At 41.3% G+C, this 19558-nt stretch overlaps 1 protein-coding gene across 2 annotated transcripts in view; it reads right to left on the reverse strand.

Annotated features, from left to right (window-relative positions):
- Window positions 1-19558, reverse strand: part of LOC311080544 (tripartite motif-containing protein 16-like) — a 58283-nt gene that overhangs the window by 32645 nt on the left and 6080 nt on the right. The window contains exons 2-6 of one of the 2 annotated variants that reach the window (XM_084110535.1): window positions 17963-18058; window positions 17643-17876; window positions 17060-17219; window positions 16859-16906; window positions 8841-10565 (exon numbers count right to left, since the gene is read on the reverse strand). In XM_084110535.1, coding sequence (XP_083966661.1) covers window positions 10039-10565; window positions 16859-16906; window positions 17060-17219; window positions 17643-17876; window positions 17963-18058 — 1065 coding nt within the window. In that variant the 3' untranslated portion in view covers window positions 8841-10038. Of the gene's footprint in view, window positions 1-8840; window positions 10566-16858; window positions 16907-17059; window positions 17220-17642; window positions 17877-17962; window positions 18059-19558 lie in introns of those variants that run through there. The other variant, XM_084110534.1, reaches the window with a different exon arrangement.

Consider the following 19558-nt stretch of genomic DNA (forward strand, 5'->3'; position numbering starts at 1 on the left):
GGCCAATAAAAACAGGGCATCCAAACAAGCAAGGAAATCAAAATGAAAACTCTGTCTACTTTTGCTCTGGCCAGCATAGCGCAAATCGCTCTGTATATGAAGGGCTACATTTTATTTCTCCATTTAAAGGTGAACTATGCAGGGGTTTTTTTTAGCTTAATTTACCTTAACTGAACAGCTTCGGAGTCATTGGAATGGTTATATGACTTTTTTCAGGTTGAATGGTGGTCTTCTCGCATCCCCCTAGTGCCTGTGAGTGGAAAAACCACCCTTGCAACTTTGGGCCGGCGGCCTCAGCGTCAGGAAGTATTGCGTGATATCAGGTCTCTTGATGTAACAAATTGCTTTACGGCACTGCACACATTCACTATCTAAACATTTATATGCTAGCCTTCTGTGTATCATACATACCTCAGTGGACATGGCTCCATGCGTTCACCGGTTTCTTTGAAAACAAATGCACATGACAAGAGGGAGAAGATGGGAGGGGGGCGAGTCGCCAACAAGTTTTGACGACAGTGTTGTCAAATATCTATTCCGAAGCTGTAGGGGGAGCTCTATAGAGAAACCCGCGAGCAAAAAGCGAGAAAACAGCGAAGAAATTGCCAAAACTGCATAGCGCTGCTTTAATAAACGAACTATTCAGTCAGATAGGTAATTGTTGTGAAAGAAATAGTTACAATTTCAAGCATTTTTTCAAAATGTAAGCACTTTTCAAACCTTGAAAACACAACATCAAAATTCAAGCATTTTCAAGGATTTCAAGCACCCGTACGAACCCTCAAAGTTGTAAACAAGTTATGGTACTATTTCAACAAAAGTGTCATTCAACAAAAAAATGCTTCAGATTCTCCCATTAAAAACACATGAATTCCATTAAACAATTCTTTCTCCATTGAAATAAAAGCAGTACGGTGAATACGTCTTGAAAATAAAGAAGTGAAGAACAGAGGTGTGATTCAGCTGTGAAACAGATGAAGATTAAAGACTTGTCCGTGTCCTGCTGGCAGGTTGCTCATTCCACAATTGACTAGCATGAAATTGAGTTTGTCTGTGAAAGCCTTCAGCCCTTTACCAGAATTGAACTTCCAGTATTCAAGAATCAAATCCATACAATGCAACTTAGCTGTAAGTTGCTTAGCTGTCCAAACCAACTGTGAAGCTAAGAATCAAGGAATCAGACGCCAAGGTTAAAAAAAAGATTATATAGGTCCCACTACTGGTTGTTGGACAGCACATTTACATTGGTGTAACAGCACACTAGACTGATGAATCTACACTGGAAAGAAGGTCTGTTTCCATTACCTTCAGATGCCTGAAAGGTTCACATATGTTTGATTTGCTTACAGGAACCTTGGATGACATACATTTGGAATTTGACATAACTGAAAATATGCCTGCATGTGGTTGGTTAGTCTACTCCTTGAGTTTCATCCTACCAGGGGGCTGCAGTAGAGTGTATATAAACTAGCTGGCTAGAGTGTATGGTGTCACGAGTCACCACCCCTTTCTTCTCGTGTCGAAATTTAGTCGCCATCCAGGTATGTTTGGTGATGTTGGCTGGGTTGTCAGTGGCATACTGTAGCTAACGTTACACTGTTAGAAAATACTTACAGTAAAATAAAGTAAAACATTTTTTTACAGTAAAATATTGGCAACAGGGTCGCTAGCCAGTTATTGTATTTTTTACAGTAATGTTTCTGTAATTTCATTTACATAATTTTACTGTATTCTCTGATTACAGTAAATAACTGTATTTTTTAATTATGTTTTTTTAATATTTATGGTGAAAAGGACCCTAGGTTGATTTTACTCCGAACCATCCCTATAATGCGCTTTTAATAACACTGTTTAATATCAAACACGTCTCGCGGTTTAGCAACAGTAGACTGCATTTTACAACACTTACTTATTTGTCTGGTTTGGATGTTAAGTTTGGGCTTTTAGGGAGGAACGAAAGTGTATGAAAGAAAGGAAAGGGCGTTGGAAGGATTGCAATGAACATTTTACTTTGATTTTCTCATTTTACCTTCAATGTTTTCATAATCGTTGGAAGCCAAAATTGAAATCGAAAATCAGCTACGACTAATTAGTGCAGGCTTTTTCTACATTATACATTTTTCTACATTTAATAGAATTGAATAGAATTTACCTACTAGCACATCAAAAACATCTGAATGCATACACAACCAGCTTCAAGTCTTACTTCTCGCTCTTGGTAACACTGCGTGTTTTTGCAGATGTGTCTCACGTCCTTCCCCCCTTCCCTTCACCTGATCTGGGCTCGTGTCCTCTGCCTGAGCCAATCAGCATGAACGATGTTAAAAATCTACAGAGCAACTACAGGATTCACTGTGAGGTACTACACTCTTTTTTTTTGGTTGTTGTTGTTTTTTTCCACATTTTTCCAAATTTAGCAAATTTGCAAATAGAGGTTGATTCCTTTTAGGGATGCACGATATATCGGCCACCATATCGGCATCGGCCGATATATGTTAATTTTTAATCCTATAGTTATTGACCCAATAAAAAAAATGTGCCTGATATATTAAAGCCGATAAATAATGTCTTATTTCCTTCAGCTGAGACACTTCAGATGTGCACTGTTCATCATGATGGTTTTGAATTGCTTGAAATATGATTGGAATCACTTCAAAAAAGGAAAGTGCAAGTCTGTCATATAGGCTACATAAAATTATAATGAGAACATTATTATAATTGTGTGCTTGGGACATGGATTTTAGTGGTGAGACTTTTGTTTTTTTTGTAATCAGGCTTTCAAAAATTACACACAAAACTTGGATCTAGATTTATCGGCTTTCAAATATAGAATTATCGTATCGGACATATTTTTTGTATCCGTGCATTCCTACTTCCTTTATAATGAGAGCACCCAGTGGAGGAAACAGTTTCACAGGGTCCGTGGAAAGGAAGCAACTTCTTAACAGCTATCTTTAGAAAATAATAGAGACACCTGGCAAAGATAAACTAGTCCTTATACCAGTGGAAATTTAAATTCTGATATTATATGCTTATTACAACAACTTTAAATCATTTAATTATTAAAAAATATAAAGTAAAATATAAAATATGTAAATGAATGAATCAGAATGTGAGTACATATCAAGTACATAAAAATGTATGATTATGGAATAATGAGAATGTTAAAGAAATAACACAGCAAATAGTTACACTAATCTACCCAAGGCTGTTTTCTTGCAACAATATATCAACATGTTTTCCATCATGAATGTGAGCCTTGTTATTACGGGCAGCTAGAATAAGGAAAACCAAGCACCTGCACCTCTCTGTTGAATTTAATGTGTTAACTGCATCAGATTTAATTACACATTTTATAATTGTTTAATTCTGTTCTGTGATTTCTGAGGATTTTGAAAACAGAACAAGCCTGAGAGTTCGCTTGAACCCCAGTATGGCTGTCCATGCTTAATACACGCGCACACAGACACATCATTTATTTCTTTGATTATATTATTTATTTATTACAGTCAAGACATTTACAATGTAAAGATTTCTATTTCAAATCAATCCTGTGCTTTTGAACTTTCTATTCATCAAAGAATCCTGAAGAAAAGTGTATTCTGGTTTCCACAAAAATATTAAGCGATAGCGTTTCCGCTTAAGAAATGTAAGAAACTTAAGAAATGTATCTTGTGCACCAAATAAGCATATTAGAATGATTTCTGAAGGATCATGTGACCCTGAAGACTGGCGTAATGATGCTGAAAATTCAGCTTTGCCATCACAGGAATACACTTAATTCTCCTTAATTTAGTTTAACTCGCTTAATTTAGTCCTAATTTGTAAGTCGCTTTGGATAAAAGCGTCTGCTAAATGACTAAATGTAAATGTAATACACAAACGTTTTCTATCTTAATATATTTTTAAATTGCAAAAATATTTCACATTGTTACAGTTTTCACAAATAAATGCAGCCTTGGTGAGCATAAGAGACTTCTTTCAAAAACATTACAAAAAGACGGTAGTTGTATAATTATACAACTTTGAACGGTTTGAACGGTAGTTGTATAATTATAATAATTTTTCTTAAAACATTTTCTAAATCGAATATAAAAATAATGTTGTAATAAACATAGTGCTTTGCAAAGGATGGTGCTTTTAAAAAACATTTCTGTTCTGTGTCTGTTATCTCCAGAAGTTGGTTGATAAGGAGTTGCTTCCAATACTAAATTCAATCTATTTCATGTGTGCTGGAAAAGCGAGTGTTTTGAGATTTGTTCTTTGGAGTAGATTAGATGTCTTCTCTTCCCATGTTTTGCTTCATAGAATTAGAAAATGTACTTTAAACAAAAGAAAGCAAATATTATAATCGATTTAAATTCGGAAACCTTGTATAGAACAATTTTAATTGCAACACCCTCTTTTTACTTTCAGGTTTTACTTTCAGTTTCAATGTGTTTTAATGGAAGAATAAACGGCACTTAATTTCTGTTCGCCGCAGCTTTGCTAAGTATTCCTTCTCCCTACTTTCTGCTGACGGAGTTTGTGGTTTGAAGTATTCTTGAGTTTTACTTTCAGAATGTGGCTGATCTCATTACAGTCGGAGTGAAGCACTGCTCTCAATATTCTGACAGATGAACTCGACCCATCTTCATTTCCTAGCACTCACTTTTAATGTCATTTCTGCAATGTTCGAGCGCGCTTTCTCTCCATCTCTCTTTCTGTCCCTCCCCATCCACTGGACACCTTTTTGTTCCAGGGCTTCTTTCATCCCTCAGACTAGGAGTTTTCAGTCTTCCCAATCAACCTTTCATCCAGCAGGATCTTTGCCATCCGTCTGTGCCCATCTGTGGGTCTTTCCATACTCCTTACTACTAAAATATAAGTTCATTTGTTGCTGCTAAAGCATAAAAGTCAAGTGTGTGATTTCTGCAAAACCAGAGTCTTATTGCAACATGAACAGGTTCACTCAGACCTCTCCCATTCAAATGGAAATGATTTCGCATTCTGAATATCTTTCATATTCACTCTCTTAATATTGTTATAATCGGGTCCAGTAACAAGCTTTGTGCAACACCACACAATCACAAGCAGTCAGAACATATTTGATGTAGTGCTGTCAAATCAATTAATCATGATTAATTGCATCTAAAATAAAAGTTTGTAAATGTATAATATGTGTGTGTGACACACATATTATATACTTACGAACTTTTATTTTAGATGCGAGTGTGTATCAGGGGCATTTCCTCCCATGAAGGGGCATGCATGTGTGTATAGTATTATTGTTATGTTTTTTTATGTGTATTAATTATTGTTTTTTTTTTACAGTAAGCTACATGAATCTCTGTATGTGCTATATCTAGAGGAAGTATGTAAAATGCAGTATATACAATATATTTTACTGATTTCTGAATATTAATGACGGCAGTAAATTATTTATCAACTGCATATTATGCCATAAGCTTTAAACAATTGTTTTTAAATATATAAAGTGTTGTATAATGCACAACTTAATTCCCCTATTACTTCACAAAACAAACAAAAATAATTCAACATCCTAATCTTGAAAAACAGGTCAAAATTGATTTATTTTATAACTTCTAAATCTGCATGAAAAAAGTAATAAAACAGTGTATTTTGTATTATTTTGATTTCATTTTTATTTACAAAATTGTATTTTTTTCTAAAAGGGCATGAAATAAATAAAAAATTGCCATCATGGCCCTTCACACAAAGAAGAAATACACGAACGACATACATTTAAAACCACAAATTGACCAACATGATCATAATAAAATGGTTCTGAAAAACACAAAGACACGGATGAATTTCCACCACTTCATTACCAGACAAACATGTCCAAACAACAAGACCCCAAGTGAGTCCAACAAACTTCTGATCAAAAATGGAGAACAATTCATCTCCAGATGCTGTTCCATCACAGGATGCAAAGAGTGGCTAGAAATATTGAAAAGAACAAAGAGGACAATATATTAGATATATTACAAAACATAATGATACAGTCAGAGACAGATAGAGGGATGACAGATACAGCTAGAGACAGATAGAAAATATAAAAAAATTACAATTAAGGAAAAAACACAGTGTGTGTGTGTACTACTTACATTTCAGAAATTCCACTGATAATCCATCACAACATGTGGGTTCACAGAAACCTGTTTCTCACCATTTGCCCTGTCGTTTTAGATGGCAATTTTCCTCTCTCTGGATTAATACATACAAAGTGCCTAAAGGGTCAGGAAACAGACAATATGTACTGTAATTAAGATTGGTTTTAAGTTTTTGAGGCTTGTAATCATGTTTTTGAAATTGGACCATATATTAGAGCATATGTATGTCCACTAATTAAAACACCTGATTTAACTCATTAGCTTGCTAGTGCTAAAGAGGGAGACATCTAAATCTTATTCACCCTAAAACTGATCTCTTCTCGAGTTGAGAAACATTGTGTCAAAATATTATATTATCTGTTGAGGCAACAGATAATATAACTATAAAAGGCAAGTTCTGATACTGAATACATGTGTAAAATGCAGGCTAGGTTGTTGCCGTTGAATGAACTCCAAGGTACAGACTGCCTCCTCCTGATTGAATATTGAATATGTAATATGCTGTGAACAGTATGGCAAGGCCAGACAGGAAGCTGGGCTGAATTCCTCACACACAACTTGGCCTTCCAGTGTCCACTTGTCAAAGTGTCTCCTAAAACAATACCACATGTGACAATAGTTATTTTTAACTATACCATTTTTATTTTTCAGCTTTTTACATTTAAACTATATTTTAGTATTCAGAGTGCAGGAAAGAAAAAGTCATTACAAACAAACAATAAGTTTCTCGTGAGCTCGTGAAAGTCTGTATATTTTTATTTTTGCTAAGGTGACAATTTTAACATGCTATATAAAAATATCTGTGGGGTATTTTGAGCTAAAACTTCACATACACACCCTGGGGACATCAGAGACTTATTTTACATCTTGTGAAAAGGGCATTATAACACCCCTATAATTTGTAAGCATAAGGCTGTGTGTCCAGCAAAGCATTTTTAGCCAGATGAAAATGTCACAGGCCGGGCGTGCGGCGGCGCTACTTGCCAACCGACACTCCCTTCTACTGTATCTCCCCCCTGAGGAGCTACCCCGCCGCTCAAGGAAAACGGACAACAGAATAAAAGGAATCTCAAGTTTATTTATTTAATTAAAAGGCAATCTCAAGGAGAAAGATCAGGCCAACCGGCCCTCCTGCGTCGACAGATCCAGACTAGATGACAGCAGTGGAGATTGGACTCGAGTCGCTAGACCAGCGAAACTTCAGCATAGACTGGTGAGCAGGGCGGGTCAGTATGGGTCCAGTATGCTCACTCTTTCTTCCTGGATACAGGACTGGATGCAGCAGCGAAGATGTAGCTCGGTTCACTGGCTCAGCGGGACTTCAGCATAAACTGGTAAACAGAATGGATTAGTATGGATTCAGTATGCTCACTCTTTCTCCCTGAATACAGGACTGGATGCAGCAGCGAAGATGTAGCTCGGTTCACTGGCTCAGCGGAACTTCAGCATAAACTGGTAAACAGAATGGATTAGTATGGATTCAGTATGCTCACTCTTTCTTCCTGGATACAGGACTGGATGCAGCAGCGAAGATGTAGCTCGGTTCACTGGCTCAGCAGGACTTCAGCATAGATCTTTCTTCCTGGATACAGGACTGGATGCAGCAGCGGAGATGTAGCTCGGTTCACTGGCTCAGCGGGACTTCAGCATAGACTGGTAAACAGAGTGGATTAGTATGAATTCAGTATGAGTTCAGTAACGTCGAAGCTCTGTTCGTTTGGGTACCACACAGTCTGCAACTTCCCTCCACTCGTGCATGCACTGCAAAAACACTCAACTGCACACGTGATGAAAATAACCAGCACTGCATTCACAAACCTCAAACATTAAAGCAGGGTGTGGGCCCAGACGAAAACCTCGGCGGATGGAAACTCTGTTACAGATATAAACAAGCTCTGCACTACAACGTCACCTCCAAAACACTCCTCTTCTTTCACAAGATAATGCCTTCAACCACAGTCGAGTTACAACCTCTTCAAGAAATAGACAGAGTGTAATGAGTTTCCCACCCAATAATACTATAGTGAATCCTCATGTCGTATTCGGTAAAAGAAGACTGTCACTTATCTCCTTAGGTCCAGTGTTCTCCACCGCTGGCCACTTCCCTGCTGTATCTCCACAGAAAACTCTGCTGTGTCTTCCCTGCTCGCTCTCCGCTCCCCCACCGCACACCTTCCTCTCAACACAAACCTCTTTATATCCTCATGGTCCAATCGCCCCTTCAGGATCTTTCCCGCTGCACAGCAATCGCGCTCGTCAGCTCTCTTTCATTGCTTCTCGCTGCTTCCGTGTTTTCCCGGAACCGGCCTCGTGTTACGCCGGAAGCGCTCCCCGTACACAATTTCCACAAATAAGGTTCTGGTTTTAGTCACCCCGTGACAAAAACGCTAGGCGCTCTGCTGAAAACACTTAGCTATGGGCGCTTGAGAGCGTAGTATTTTTTTCAGTTGAGACACTTTGCTTATTATGATACGGAATATCTGTGAAAGTGTTGCTAGTCTCTCATTTCACACATATTTTGGAAAACGACTTGGTTAGACTTTTGGTCTTCTTGCAAGGAAAGCACAGATACACACCGTAAATCATCATGACTCACAAACACACACTGATCTTACTGTCTATATGAGGATTCATTAAACACATTTATTCTGACGTGTTATTTCACTGACAGAAGTTCAGCTGTAGTATTGATGTAATTGTTATACAATACAGAGACACGAAGAGTGAAGATCCAAGTGCAGCTTTATTTGACAGTAGTCCAGAATCAGTCAATACAGCAGACAAAGGGTCAAAACACATATAAACCATCCGAAAACAAACACAAACAGGGAAAATAGGGAAATGCAGGAAACTGAGGGTCCAGAAATGCAGTTTTAACAAATCATTTTTTTTATTTTTAAAACCTAGCAATAAATGACAGAGTGAAGTCAATTTGTGATGATGAAACAGGGCAGAGGATTATGGGTAGTATAGTCCATGACAGAGTAACAATAGTCTATGATGGAGAGCCCACTGGTGGACAAACAGCACTTCAGCTGATGACTGGGACAGTAATGAAGAGAACATAAGAGACTATAACAGAAGTCAACGACCTATGGCACAATCGCTGGCACGTGACGTGAGTAAAAGTGAGAGAGGTGTATGTATTTCATTCAGATAAAGTTCCTCGTACCTGCATACAGATCTACATCTTGAGGTAATCATTCCTCATAGTAACACAGCTTGTTTTATTTAAGTTAAGTATTTAAGTTACTGACTGACAGCTTGTTCCACTGTACATAATTAATGCTATAAATCTCAGAGATAATCAACCAATTATATAGAGTCATTATTAAACATCCCACACACATCAAAATGATGCATGTGGAAACTGTTCATGGATATGAAAAAAAAAATTACTCTTCCAAAAATGGTAAAAAAATAAACATGCGAGAGTGTGTTATAACAGCTCCCGGTACACAGATATAACAGCGCTATTACAGTAGTTTCTGTGCTACGCATCGCGGAGAGAAGTTGAGCATCTCGTCAGCGAGCCGACGTGAAAACTGAAAAGCAAATGAAACTGAAAGTTCAGCGTCACATGCTGAAGCTCAACACACAGTCGTCTTCATTAAAAGTAGTGACACTAAATGATCTTTCCAGTGCTGATGCCGCTTCTATGATCTTCAAATTGTCTGATGATAAATAAAATGAAGCTCATATCTTGCTTTCATTAATGTGAACTCAGTGGTGTGAAGTTCAGTGTAAATTGAAGTTTTAACAGATAGCGATCCAATCAGAGTGATTAACTCAGAAACTTAAAAATGGCCACTTCATTACAAAAAAGTTGCCAACCCCTTCTCTATAACATCTCACTGTTACTGATTTATCATGCAGCTCAAAGCATTATGGGTAGAATCTCTCTACAGTCTGTTCTCATTCATCAACACAGTTTCACTGATGATCTAGGATAAACAGTAAACCCAGGATAGAGCGGTTGAGTGAATGTGGTCTGGACTGTGTGGATGAGGCTCATTGTGTCAGAGACGCTGTAGAAGGACAGAGTTCCTGCACTGTGATCCACATACACTCCTACTCTACTGCTGATGGGCTTTACAGGGAGTTTAGTCTCTATATTATTGTGTCTGAATGAGTAACTGAAGAAAGAGCAGTACAAACTCCAGGACTGATCATTATATCCAAACCAACACTCATTACCCGATCCCTTCCTGCTGATGCTCTTATATGACACTGATATATACACACCACCAATCAAACCATCACTCCACTCAATCTCCCAGTAACAGCGTCCACACACACTCTTTCTACACAACACCTGACGCACATCAAATCTGTCTGGATGATCAGGATACGGCTGCTCTGTGAAAGTGCCAGTAATCACTCTGTTCCCCTCAGACAGACAGAGGCGTTTATGCACTGTGTTCAGATCCAGAGTGAACTGATGAGAATCTGATGGAGAGAAAACACATCAGAATCAGGAATTATGAATCTGTCTGATCTTTTATTATAGCTGAACTCTTCATGTTCAATATATCAGCAGTGTCTCAGTAGTCAAGTCACCTTTATTTATTTAGCGCTTTGATCAATACAGATTGTTTCAAAGCAGTTTTACAGTGATAACAGGAAAATAATGCAACAGTTTGTTTCGTCTGTACAGCAGATCTAGAGGAAAATAGTGTCATTGTCCAGCTTAAGTAAGTTCAGTGTTGATTTATTTCTGATGTAAAAAAGTTATTAATTTAGTTAAATTATCTATACAGCCGCTCTGGAGAAAACGTCTCGGGTTACGTATGTAACCCTCGTTCCCTGAGTAGGGAACGAGACGCTGCATCGATACTCGATACTTTGGGGAATGCCTTCGGCATGACGCGTCTGAAGTCTACTATACAACTATTCCAATCTGGATTGGTGCAACGTCATTACGTCACCCGTGACGTCGCATGTGACGGTGATCCGGAAGCTATAAAACGGTCAGAGGAACCAGGAAGTGTTAGCTTCTAATTGGTCAAAGCAAGTCGTTCCCAGGGGCGCGAAAAGTGTGGCCGAGGGATGCAGCGTCTCGTTCCCTACTCAGGGAACGAGGGTTACATACGTAACCCGAGACGTTCCCTTTCATAAAGGGAACTCCCGCTGCATCGATACTCGATACTTTGGGGAACGAATACCCGCGCCGCCACACTGAGAGAAAAAACGCCCTGGTATAAAGCAACTGGTACACTCACGGACGATAGAATGAGCAGATTCAAACTAGTTTGTCATAAGATTTGGTGCAAGAAGGGGAGGTCTGGAGCCGGAGGCTCGACTGACCTCATGGATGGGAGCCCCAGACAGTAGAAAATATTAGATGAGAGGTGAAGGCAAAAGTGCACCTTGTACTTCAAATATGAGAGGTTTTAGATAACCAACTGTAGCTTAATAAAGGGAATAGCTCCTAACCCTTGATGCATAACTAGATGGGCTGACTCCTCTCAGCCTGAGGCCTAACGTAGGAACCTCAAAGGCTACGACCTTGACCATCCGACACATGCAATGGAGGATGGAATACCCGAAGAATCTTAACATTGCCTACAGGTACCTCAGTACCGGGCAACGATAACGTTGAGTGGCTCCCACGCTAGCAAGTAAGAGGGGGCAGCACCACCACTCTTCCAGGGAGTAAGACGAGCAGGAAGCAGACTCAATAGATTCTCCTATATATACTTATATATCTCCAATATATAACCGTATATCTCACCCACAGGACATGATGGGTGCCAGGGATAACCCATCAGCCTGGTGCCAATAGGCTGGATGAAAAGGATTCATCCTCCAATCTACAGGAACATGGAGTTTCAGTGGGAATGTCCCTACATGCACACCCTTAGAGGCTTGCGGAGGGCACTAAGGCCGCCACAGAGGCCCTAAGCATGAACGGGAGATCCCGTTAGAGAACAGGATGGAACACTAGTACTGAAGCCAATGGGCAATAATTAACTTAGGTTCAATGCCGTCCCTAACCTACATTTTTAGTTCCTAGTAGAGTGGGGTTCTAGACAGGAAGACCTAACCACCTCGATAGAAAGGGCAACCTGATTATGGGTGCGACCCCCTCAGGGGCCAGACCCATAGTCTCCACAATTGTGGTCTTGGATGGAATAATGTACCACCAGCCTGAGACAGAAGATCTCTCCTAATAGGAATCTGCCATGGGGGACTCTCCAAGAGACTTATAATGTCCGAGAACCAAATTCGGGCCGGCCAGTACGGAGCTACAAGGAGTAGTCTCACTCCGTACCTCCTGACCCTTTCTAGAACCCCAGGGAGCAGAGCGATCGGGGGAAAAGCGTACAGACGTGACCTCGGCCGCATCTGTACCATGGCATCCAGACCCAAAGGAGCTGGACGTGAGAGAGAGTGCCAGAACGGGCAATGAGAGTTCTCATGAGAAGCGAACAGGTCAACCTCCGCCCGGCCAAATTCTCTCCATATAAGCTCAACCACTTCAGGGTGGAGCCGCCATTCCCCGGGCCTCAGCCCCTGCCTCGACAGGATGTCTGCTCCCATATTTTCAACCCCAGGAATGTAAATAGATCTGACAGAGAGAAATTTGTCCTGGGACCAAAGAAGAATTTGATGCACCAGTCTACAAAGAGGGCGAGATCTCAAACCTCCTTGGCGGTTGATATAAGAGACCACCGACATATTGTCTGTCCTAACAAGAACATGATGGCCTCTGAGGTCTACAAGGAAGTGCCTCAGGGCAAAGAATACGGCCAACATCTCCAAGCGATTAATATGCATTGAGAGATGATGGTCTTTCCAAGTACCTCGGGTGTAACGGCCCTCCATAACCGCACCCCAGCCCGTGAGGGACGCATCCGTAGTCAAAGTTTTTCTCTGACATGGTGCTCCCAAAACCGGGCCTTGAGACAGGAACCATGGTTTCTTCCATATGACTAGAGAACGAAGACATCTGTGCGTAACTCTGATCGTGCGGAAAGGGTTTCCCAATGGAGAAAAACCCTTGGTCCTGAGCCACCACTGACAGGCCCTCATATGGAGCAGTCCAAAGGGAATTACCGTGGAAGCTGCAGCCATAAGACCCAAAACTCTTTGAAATTGTTTAACAGTGATAGCCTGGCCTAACCTAAAACTCCTCATTGTGTGTAAGATAGTATTAATACGAGAAGGAGACAACTGTGCCCGCATAGTAACCGAGTCCCACTCTACTCCCAGGAATGTAGTCCTCTGAAGAGGAGATAAAGAACTCTTTTTCACATTGAGTCTTAACCCCAAGCACCTCAAGTGATGCAAAACAACATCTCGATGTCGAATTGCCAGATCTTTCGACTGGGCTAAAATGAGCCAGTCATCTATGTAATTCAAGATACGAATCCCCTGAAGTCTCAATGGAGCAAGGGAAGCATCCATGCATTTAGTGAAGGTGCGAGGGGATAAGGCTAGGCCGAAAGGAAGGACCCTATATTGATAAGCTTTTCCCCCAAAAGCGAATCTAAGGAACTTCCTATGTTGTGGGATGATGGAAATATGAAAATATGCATCTTTTAGATCTATCGTCACAAACCAGTCCTCGGATCTGATTTGTTGAACGATCATAGGTATAGTTAACATTTTGAACTTGAATCTCCTCAAAGATTTATTCAAAACCCTAAGATCTATAATAGGACGCAGCCCACCATCCTTCTTTGGAACTATGAAGTACCGGCTGTAGAACCCGGACTCCCTCTGCTCTAAGGGCACATATTCTATGGCCTCCTAAGCTAGGAGAGTCTGAACTTCATCTTCCATCACCAGAGCCTGGTCAGGAGATACCAGGGTATGAATAACACCACTAAATCTAGGTGGTCTGTATTGAAACTGAATTCTATATCCCTTCTCAACTGTCCTCAGGACCCACTGAGATATATTTTGAAGACCCTTCCAGGTGTCTAAATAATCTACTAGGGGAATCAGCCTTTCAGGACTGACCTCAGGTGTTTTATTTTTATTTTCATCTTTGCTTTCGGAAACCTGAAGTGATTTTGAGGCAGGAACTAACCGAATAATTTTTTCTACAGGCCTCGTGAGAGGTAGCGAACGTTTCAGGGTCATAGATTTCCTAGGAACACTCTGTATGGTACATTCGCTAGAAGTCGATGCGTCCCGAAGCGCACTTGACAGCGGGAAGCAACATCGATTTCCTGAGGGCTCCGTGGAGCGAAGTTTTAAAAAGCCCACGCGGAGGGGGACGCCCTCAGAGGCCTGAGCCTCCCGTCACTGCTTCTTAGCCGAAGCCTTCCTAGCCTGAATAACAGTCCTCAGATCTGTTTTCGACTTGGAAGGCTTCGACTGAGAGTGTTGCTTCCGACTCCAAGCCCCTTGGGGGGGAGCACGAGAGGCAACACTCTCCTTCTGCCTCAGCAGGTGTGAGGAGCTGGCGGCGGCCTCATGGGACTGCCCCCTGGCAGCAGACCCACGAGACCTGGAACGACGGCGGGGGATAAGTTATTTAAATGCGGCTGACTGTCGTTTCGCCTCCTGAAACCTCTCGACGACATTGTTGACACCGTCGCCGAAAAGGCCAGAAGGCGAAACTGGGGCATCGAGGAGACAAGCCCTGTCCTTGTCCCCGATGCCCGACAAGTTCAGCCACAAGTGTCTCTCCGTGGCTACCAGTGCTGCCATGGAGCGGCCGATGGCACGGGCCGTCTCCTTGGTAGCACGGAGAGACAAGTCGACCACTCGACGCATCTCGCGGATGTCGTCGAAGGCGACCTCCCCGCTGTCGTCCACCTCTTTGAGGAGGTCGGCCTGGTATGCCTGCAACAGCCCCATTGTATGCAGACAACTACCAGCCCGACCTGCCGCCATATATGCCTTCCCAACCAAGGCCGATGTTGTACGGCAGGGCTTGGTGGGAAGCGCTGGAGCCCGCAGGGATGATGCAACGTCAGGGGAGAGGTGCGACGCAAACGACTCTTCAACCCTGGGCATCATCCCATAGCCCTCCTCCCTGGCACCCATTATATTTGAATATAGATGGACATTGGGGCCAGATATTCTCGAGGAGAAGGGCTTATTCCACAATCTCGACACCTCGGTGTGGAGATCGGGAAAAAATGGCAGACTCCGGCGTAGAGGTTGTGACCGAGACTGCAGGAAGTGCTCATCGAGTTTACTTTTTTTAGTCGCTTCCTGCATCTCAGGTGGCCAGTCGATCTTTAGTTTTTCTACCGCTCTGGTCACAACCTCTAGCAGCTCCTCAAAGGCAGGGGAATGGGGTGGCGAAATTTCACATCCCCCTGCCTCGATGCTCAAACTATCTAGCTCCTCGGAACCAGATAATTCGAGCATCGGTTCCACTGCCGGGGCAGAAGAAGCTGCAGCGCGGGCTTCCGCACCCTGAGCAGAACTATGGGAACTAGCTTCAGAATGCTGAGAACGGGCCGAAGCCGTCTCAACATCATCCACTAGATCCCTCTGCGATCCCCATGAATGCAGACGCCGCGCTGCCTCGACAGACGCGGGACCTGATCCACGGGGATCGCGAGGCTGGCCGGCCTCATTGAACATAGCTCGCCGGGAGCGGAGCGTTCTCAGGGGCATGATTTCACAGTTAGCACAGACAGCACCCTCGAGTGCTGCCTGTGCATGCTCCACTCCCAGACAAACCACGCAAAGCGAGTGTGTGTCACCCTCGGCCAAATAGCGCGGACAAGGGGACGCACACTGCCTGAACTGTTTCTCCGCCATGACAAACAAACTCTTTCCACGGGACAAACAACACCAAATATGACAAACAGTTGTAACATAGAGCGCTTGCTGAAGACCAGAAGCTAACACTTCCTGGTTCCTGTGACCGTTTTATAGCTTCCGGATCACCGTCACATGCGACGTCACGGGTGACGTAATGACGTTGCACCAATCCAGATTGGAATAGTTGTATAGTAGACTTCAGACGCGTCATGCCGAAGGCATTCCCCAAAGTATCGAGTATCGATGCAGCGGGAGTTCCCTTTACGAAAGGGAACAGTGATGTCATCGTCCAGCTCAGTTCAGTTCTCATATAATGGTGTCAATGCAGGAAGAGCAATAATATGGTTTACTAGTTTACCAGATATCCTGTGCAAATCATCATTTACATCAGTGTATCATTTACTGTATATTAATGGTTATTATTCTGTGTTTATTATAATTATGCCTAATATATACACCACTCAAATATTTGGGGTCAGTATGATTGTTTTGTAATAATTTGATCTACAATGTTTTTAAGTATTCTAGGCCTATTGTTGGTGATTTTCAGTGCTGTAGCCTTTGGCAATCTTGAGCTTTCTTTAAATTTCTATCTGTTTCCTCAAAGGTTAAAGAGATTTGTTACAAAATCCTGTTTAGGATAAATCCATAGAGGAATTTTTACAGAAGAGATTTCAGTTTGTTCTTACTTTCCTGAAGCTTTTTACTACTGTGATTTTACCTCTAAATCTTGGATGAATGTTTCAGTGAAAAATAATTATAGTTATTCATTAGTTTTAGAAGACATCCTGTTTTAGAAGAATATGTTGAATCCCCTGATTTACATCTTTGTTAAAGTCACGAGTCAATTGATTTTGCTTCCAGCGCCCCTCGATGTTCTCTCCGTTGAGAAACACTAATTTACATGATCAACAATAAAACTCTTCTATCATGTTTTCTTTCACCTTCTACAGGAAGAACATGAAGACACTCAGTGAGTTTTTCTGTTGGTTTTCTTAGTGACTTACATTGTAGGAAGTCGTTCCTGGTTCTGGGATCAATGTCGGTGAAAGTGACTGTGGAAATCAACAGACATGAAGCGTGTGATTATCATGTCAAGAGAAAATGATCCCTCCATCCATTCCTAAGACATTTCTAATATGATCTTCTACATGATATGAGATGATGGAGGATCATTTCTGAGAGCTGATGAATCTCCAGGACTTTACCTCTGTCAGAGATCTTCTTCAGCTCCTCTTGGCAGAAATCCTCCAGTTTGTCTCTCAGCTGACGGACAGATTCTCTCACAACATCAAAAGAGGAGAGAGAACTGAAGGGATTGTCATTTATGTCTGTAGATTCAGGAGGAGCTGAGAGAGACTGGAAACTCTTCAGAAAACAGAAATCAAAGCTCATCACCTCCACACTTCATCAATAACCTGCACTACTGTCAGATTTATATGGTTCTTGTTGATCTTTAGTAGTGAAACTGGTGCCATCAAGTTCATGGATTTCACATTGTTATAAAAAAAGTGTTTAAATATTAGTGAAGTTTTGAGTTGTTGTGGTCTGGAAGCTCAGTATATCTTTCAGAAAATAAGTTTCCTAAGAGATTTCCAGAGCTGAACTGCATTTCTAAATGCGTCTTTTTCAAAACAAGAAGATCAGATGAGAGTCTGACTGATGATGATATAATAACCGAACACACAAATCAACACTTCAGTCGACGGCTCATTCTGCTCTCATGAAATGTTTCTCTGTGAGTCTCTTGCTCAAGTCCACTATGACCCTGTTCTTCTAGATCTCTGTTACCTGCAGGAAATGGATGTGATCCTGTGTGTGTGAAAGCTGCTCCAGCTCAGCGTCTCTCCTCCTCAGATCATTGATCTCCTGCTCCAGTCGCTCCAGTCGTCCTTCAGCTCGACTCACTGCAGTCTTTTCCTGATCTCTGATCCGCTGTGTCGCCTCAGAGCGGCTTCTCTCAATGGAGCGGATGAGCTCAGTGAAGATCCTCTCACTGTCCTCCACTGCTGTCTGTGCAGAGCGCTGTTAGGACACACATCACAATCACACAGTGGCTTCAGTGAGTCCTGACTGAGACGTCTCAAACTTCTCTTCTTCTCCAGACTCACCTGATGAGACGCCACAGCCTCTCTCAGCTGCTGAAGATCTTTCTCTCTCTGCTGGATCCTCTGCTGGAACGACCTCTGCGTCTCCTTCAGCTGGTGCTAAAGGACAAACCAATGACAGGAGAAACATCACATTAATCATCAACTAAACAGATAAGAATCCAGTATCAGAGAAGTGGTGAGATTGAGGGGTTAAAGGTCAGTCATAAGTGCCAGCATTATTTCATCAATGCCTAGTTTTATAGGGATAGTTCACCTAGAAATATAAATTATTTCATTGTTTACTCATCCTCATGTCTTTCCAAACTTTCTGAAGAATGTCTCTGTTTCTAAAGCCCAAATCAAATATAGTGATGCATCAATAACCTCAAATCTCACTGGCTCATGCATCTGACATCATGACTAATCATGCCACCATATTTGATTTTTCTTATCACTCCAGAAGACTCAGACTCCAAATTTGTATGCCCTTCACTCTCTAACTTCCCTCTGTCTTGTTCACTCATTCATTGCTTACGTTGCACTCATGTTTTAAAGCACAATCGCGGTGACAAATAGCAATAGGACATAAATAAATGTCATGTAGAATACCAAATATGAGCCCGTGACCACCAAATATGAGCCCATGACCACCACAGTACGAGCATCAGCATCAGCGTGTAGTAGGCTACTGGGGTCGATGCTGCAAATAAAAATCTTGCAATGCAAATTAAAAACTCGTGTAGCTATTTATGGGTTGAACCCAGTTATTCATTAGTCAGCTACTTGATGCTTTTCTGTTCTATCTTGAATAACGTGACGCGTCCATAACGCGTTGTTCCCATAACAGAGATGTAAAGTGCTGTTTCTGTGGCTTTTTTCAAGGCTCATAATTGCGGCTTGGCTTGACAAGCAGTCTAATGGTGTAATTCTAACAAAATACAAATTTTAAACATTTTATGGGCCTTTACGCGTACACTTCCTATTTGAACAAATGCAGATGAATGATGAATGAGCAGTTATTTCAGATTCCAGTGTAAATCCAAACGTGATTGGTTGAAGCGAGAACGTGCTATGATTGGCCAGCTCGATGTGGCCGTTATCTGATTGGCTTGAGTAGGCGGTGCACGTCGACGCTAAAAGTGTTTCAAAATCCACAGATGCGTGAGGGGATTCACAAATGCACAGGAACCAATTCACAAATGTGTGCAGCGATTTACAAATGCACAGAAAGCGGTTCACAAATAAATGTCAGGCAGAGTTGTGTTTGTAAAATAATAAAACGTTTGTAAATATTTTATTTATTTGCAAATCTCATTTTATTTATTTGTGAATTTTATCATTTTTTGTGAAACTCTTTACATTTATTTGTGGATCTTAATCTATTTATTTGTGAATTCGATACATTTTTGTGAATCTCTTTACATTTATTTGTGAATATTAATCTATTTATTTGGAATATTGCAACAGTAATAACCCCATAGGACTAGGGGGGCTCCGTAGTAAATGAACCAGTATATACATGTAAAAAGTATAAATATAGGCTATAAAATATGAAGAAGAATTATAAAGGACTATGGATATGCAGCCAAAAGATTTACAAGATTTACAGTACTAGTA

The sequence above is a fragment of the Abramis brama genome (assembly GCF_963993115.1).
Source record: "Abramis brama genome assembly, chromosome: 4".
Lineage (NCBI taxonomy): Eukaryota > Metazoa > Chordata > Actinopteri > Cypriniformes > Leuciscidae > Abramis > Abramis brama.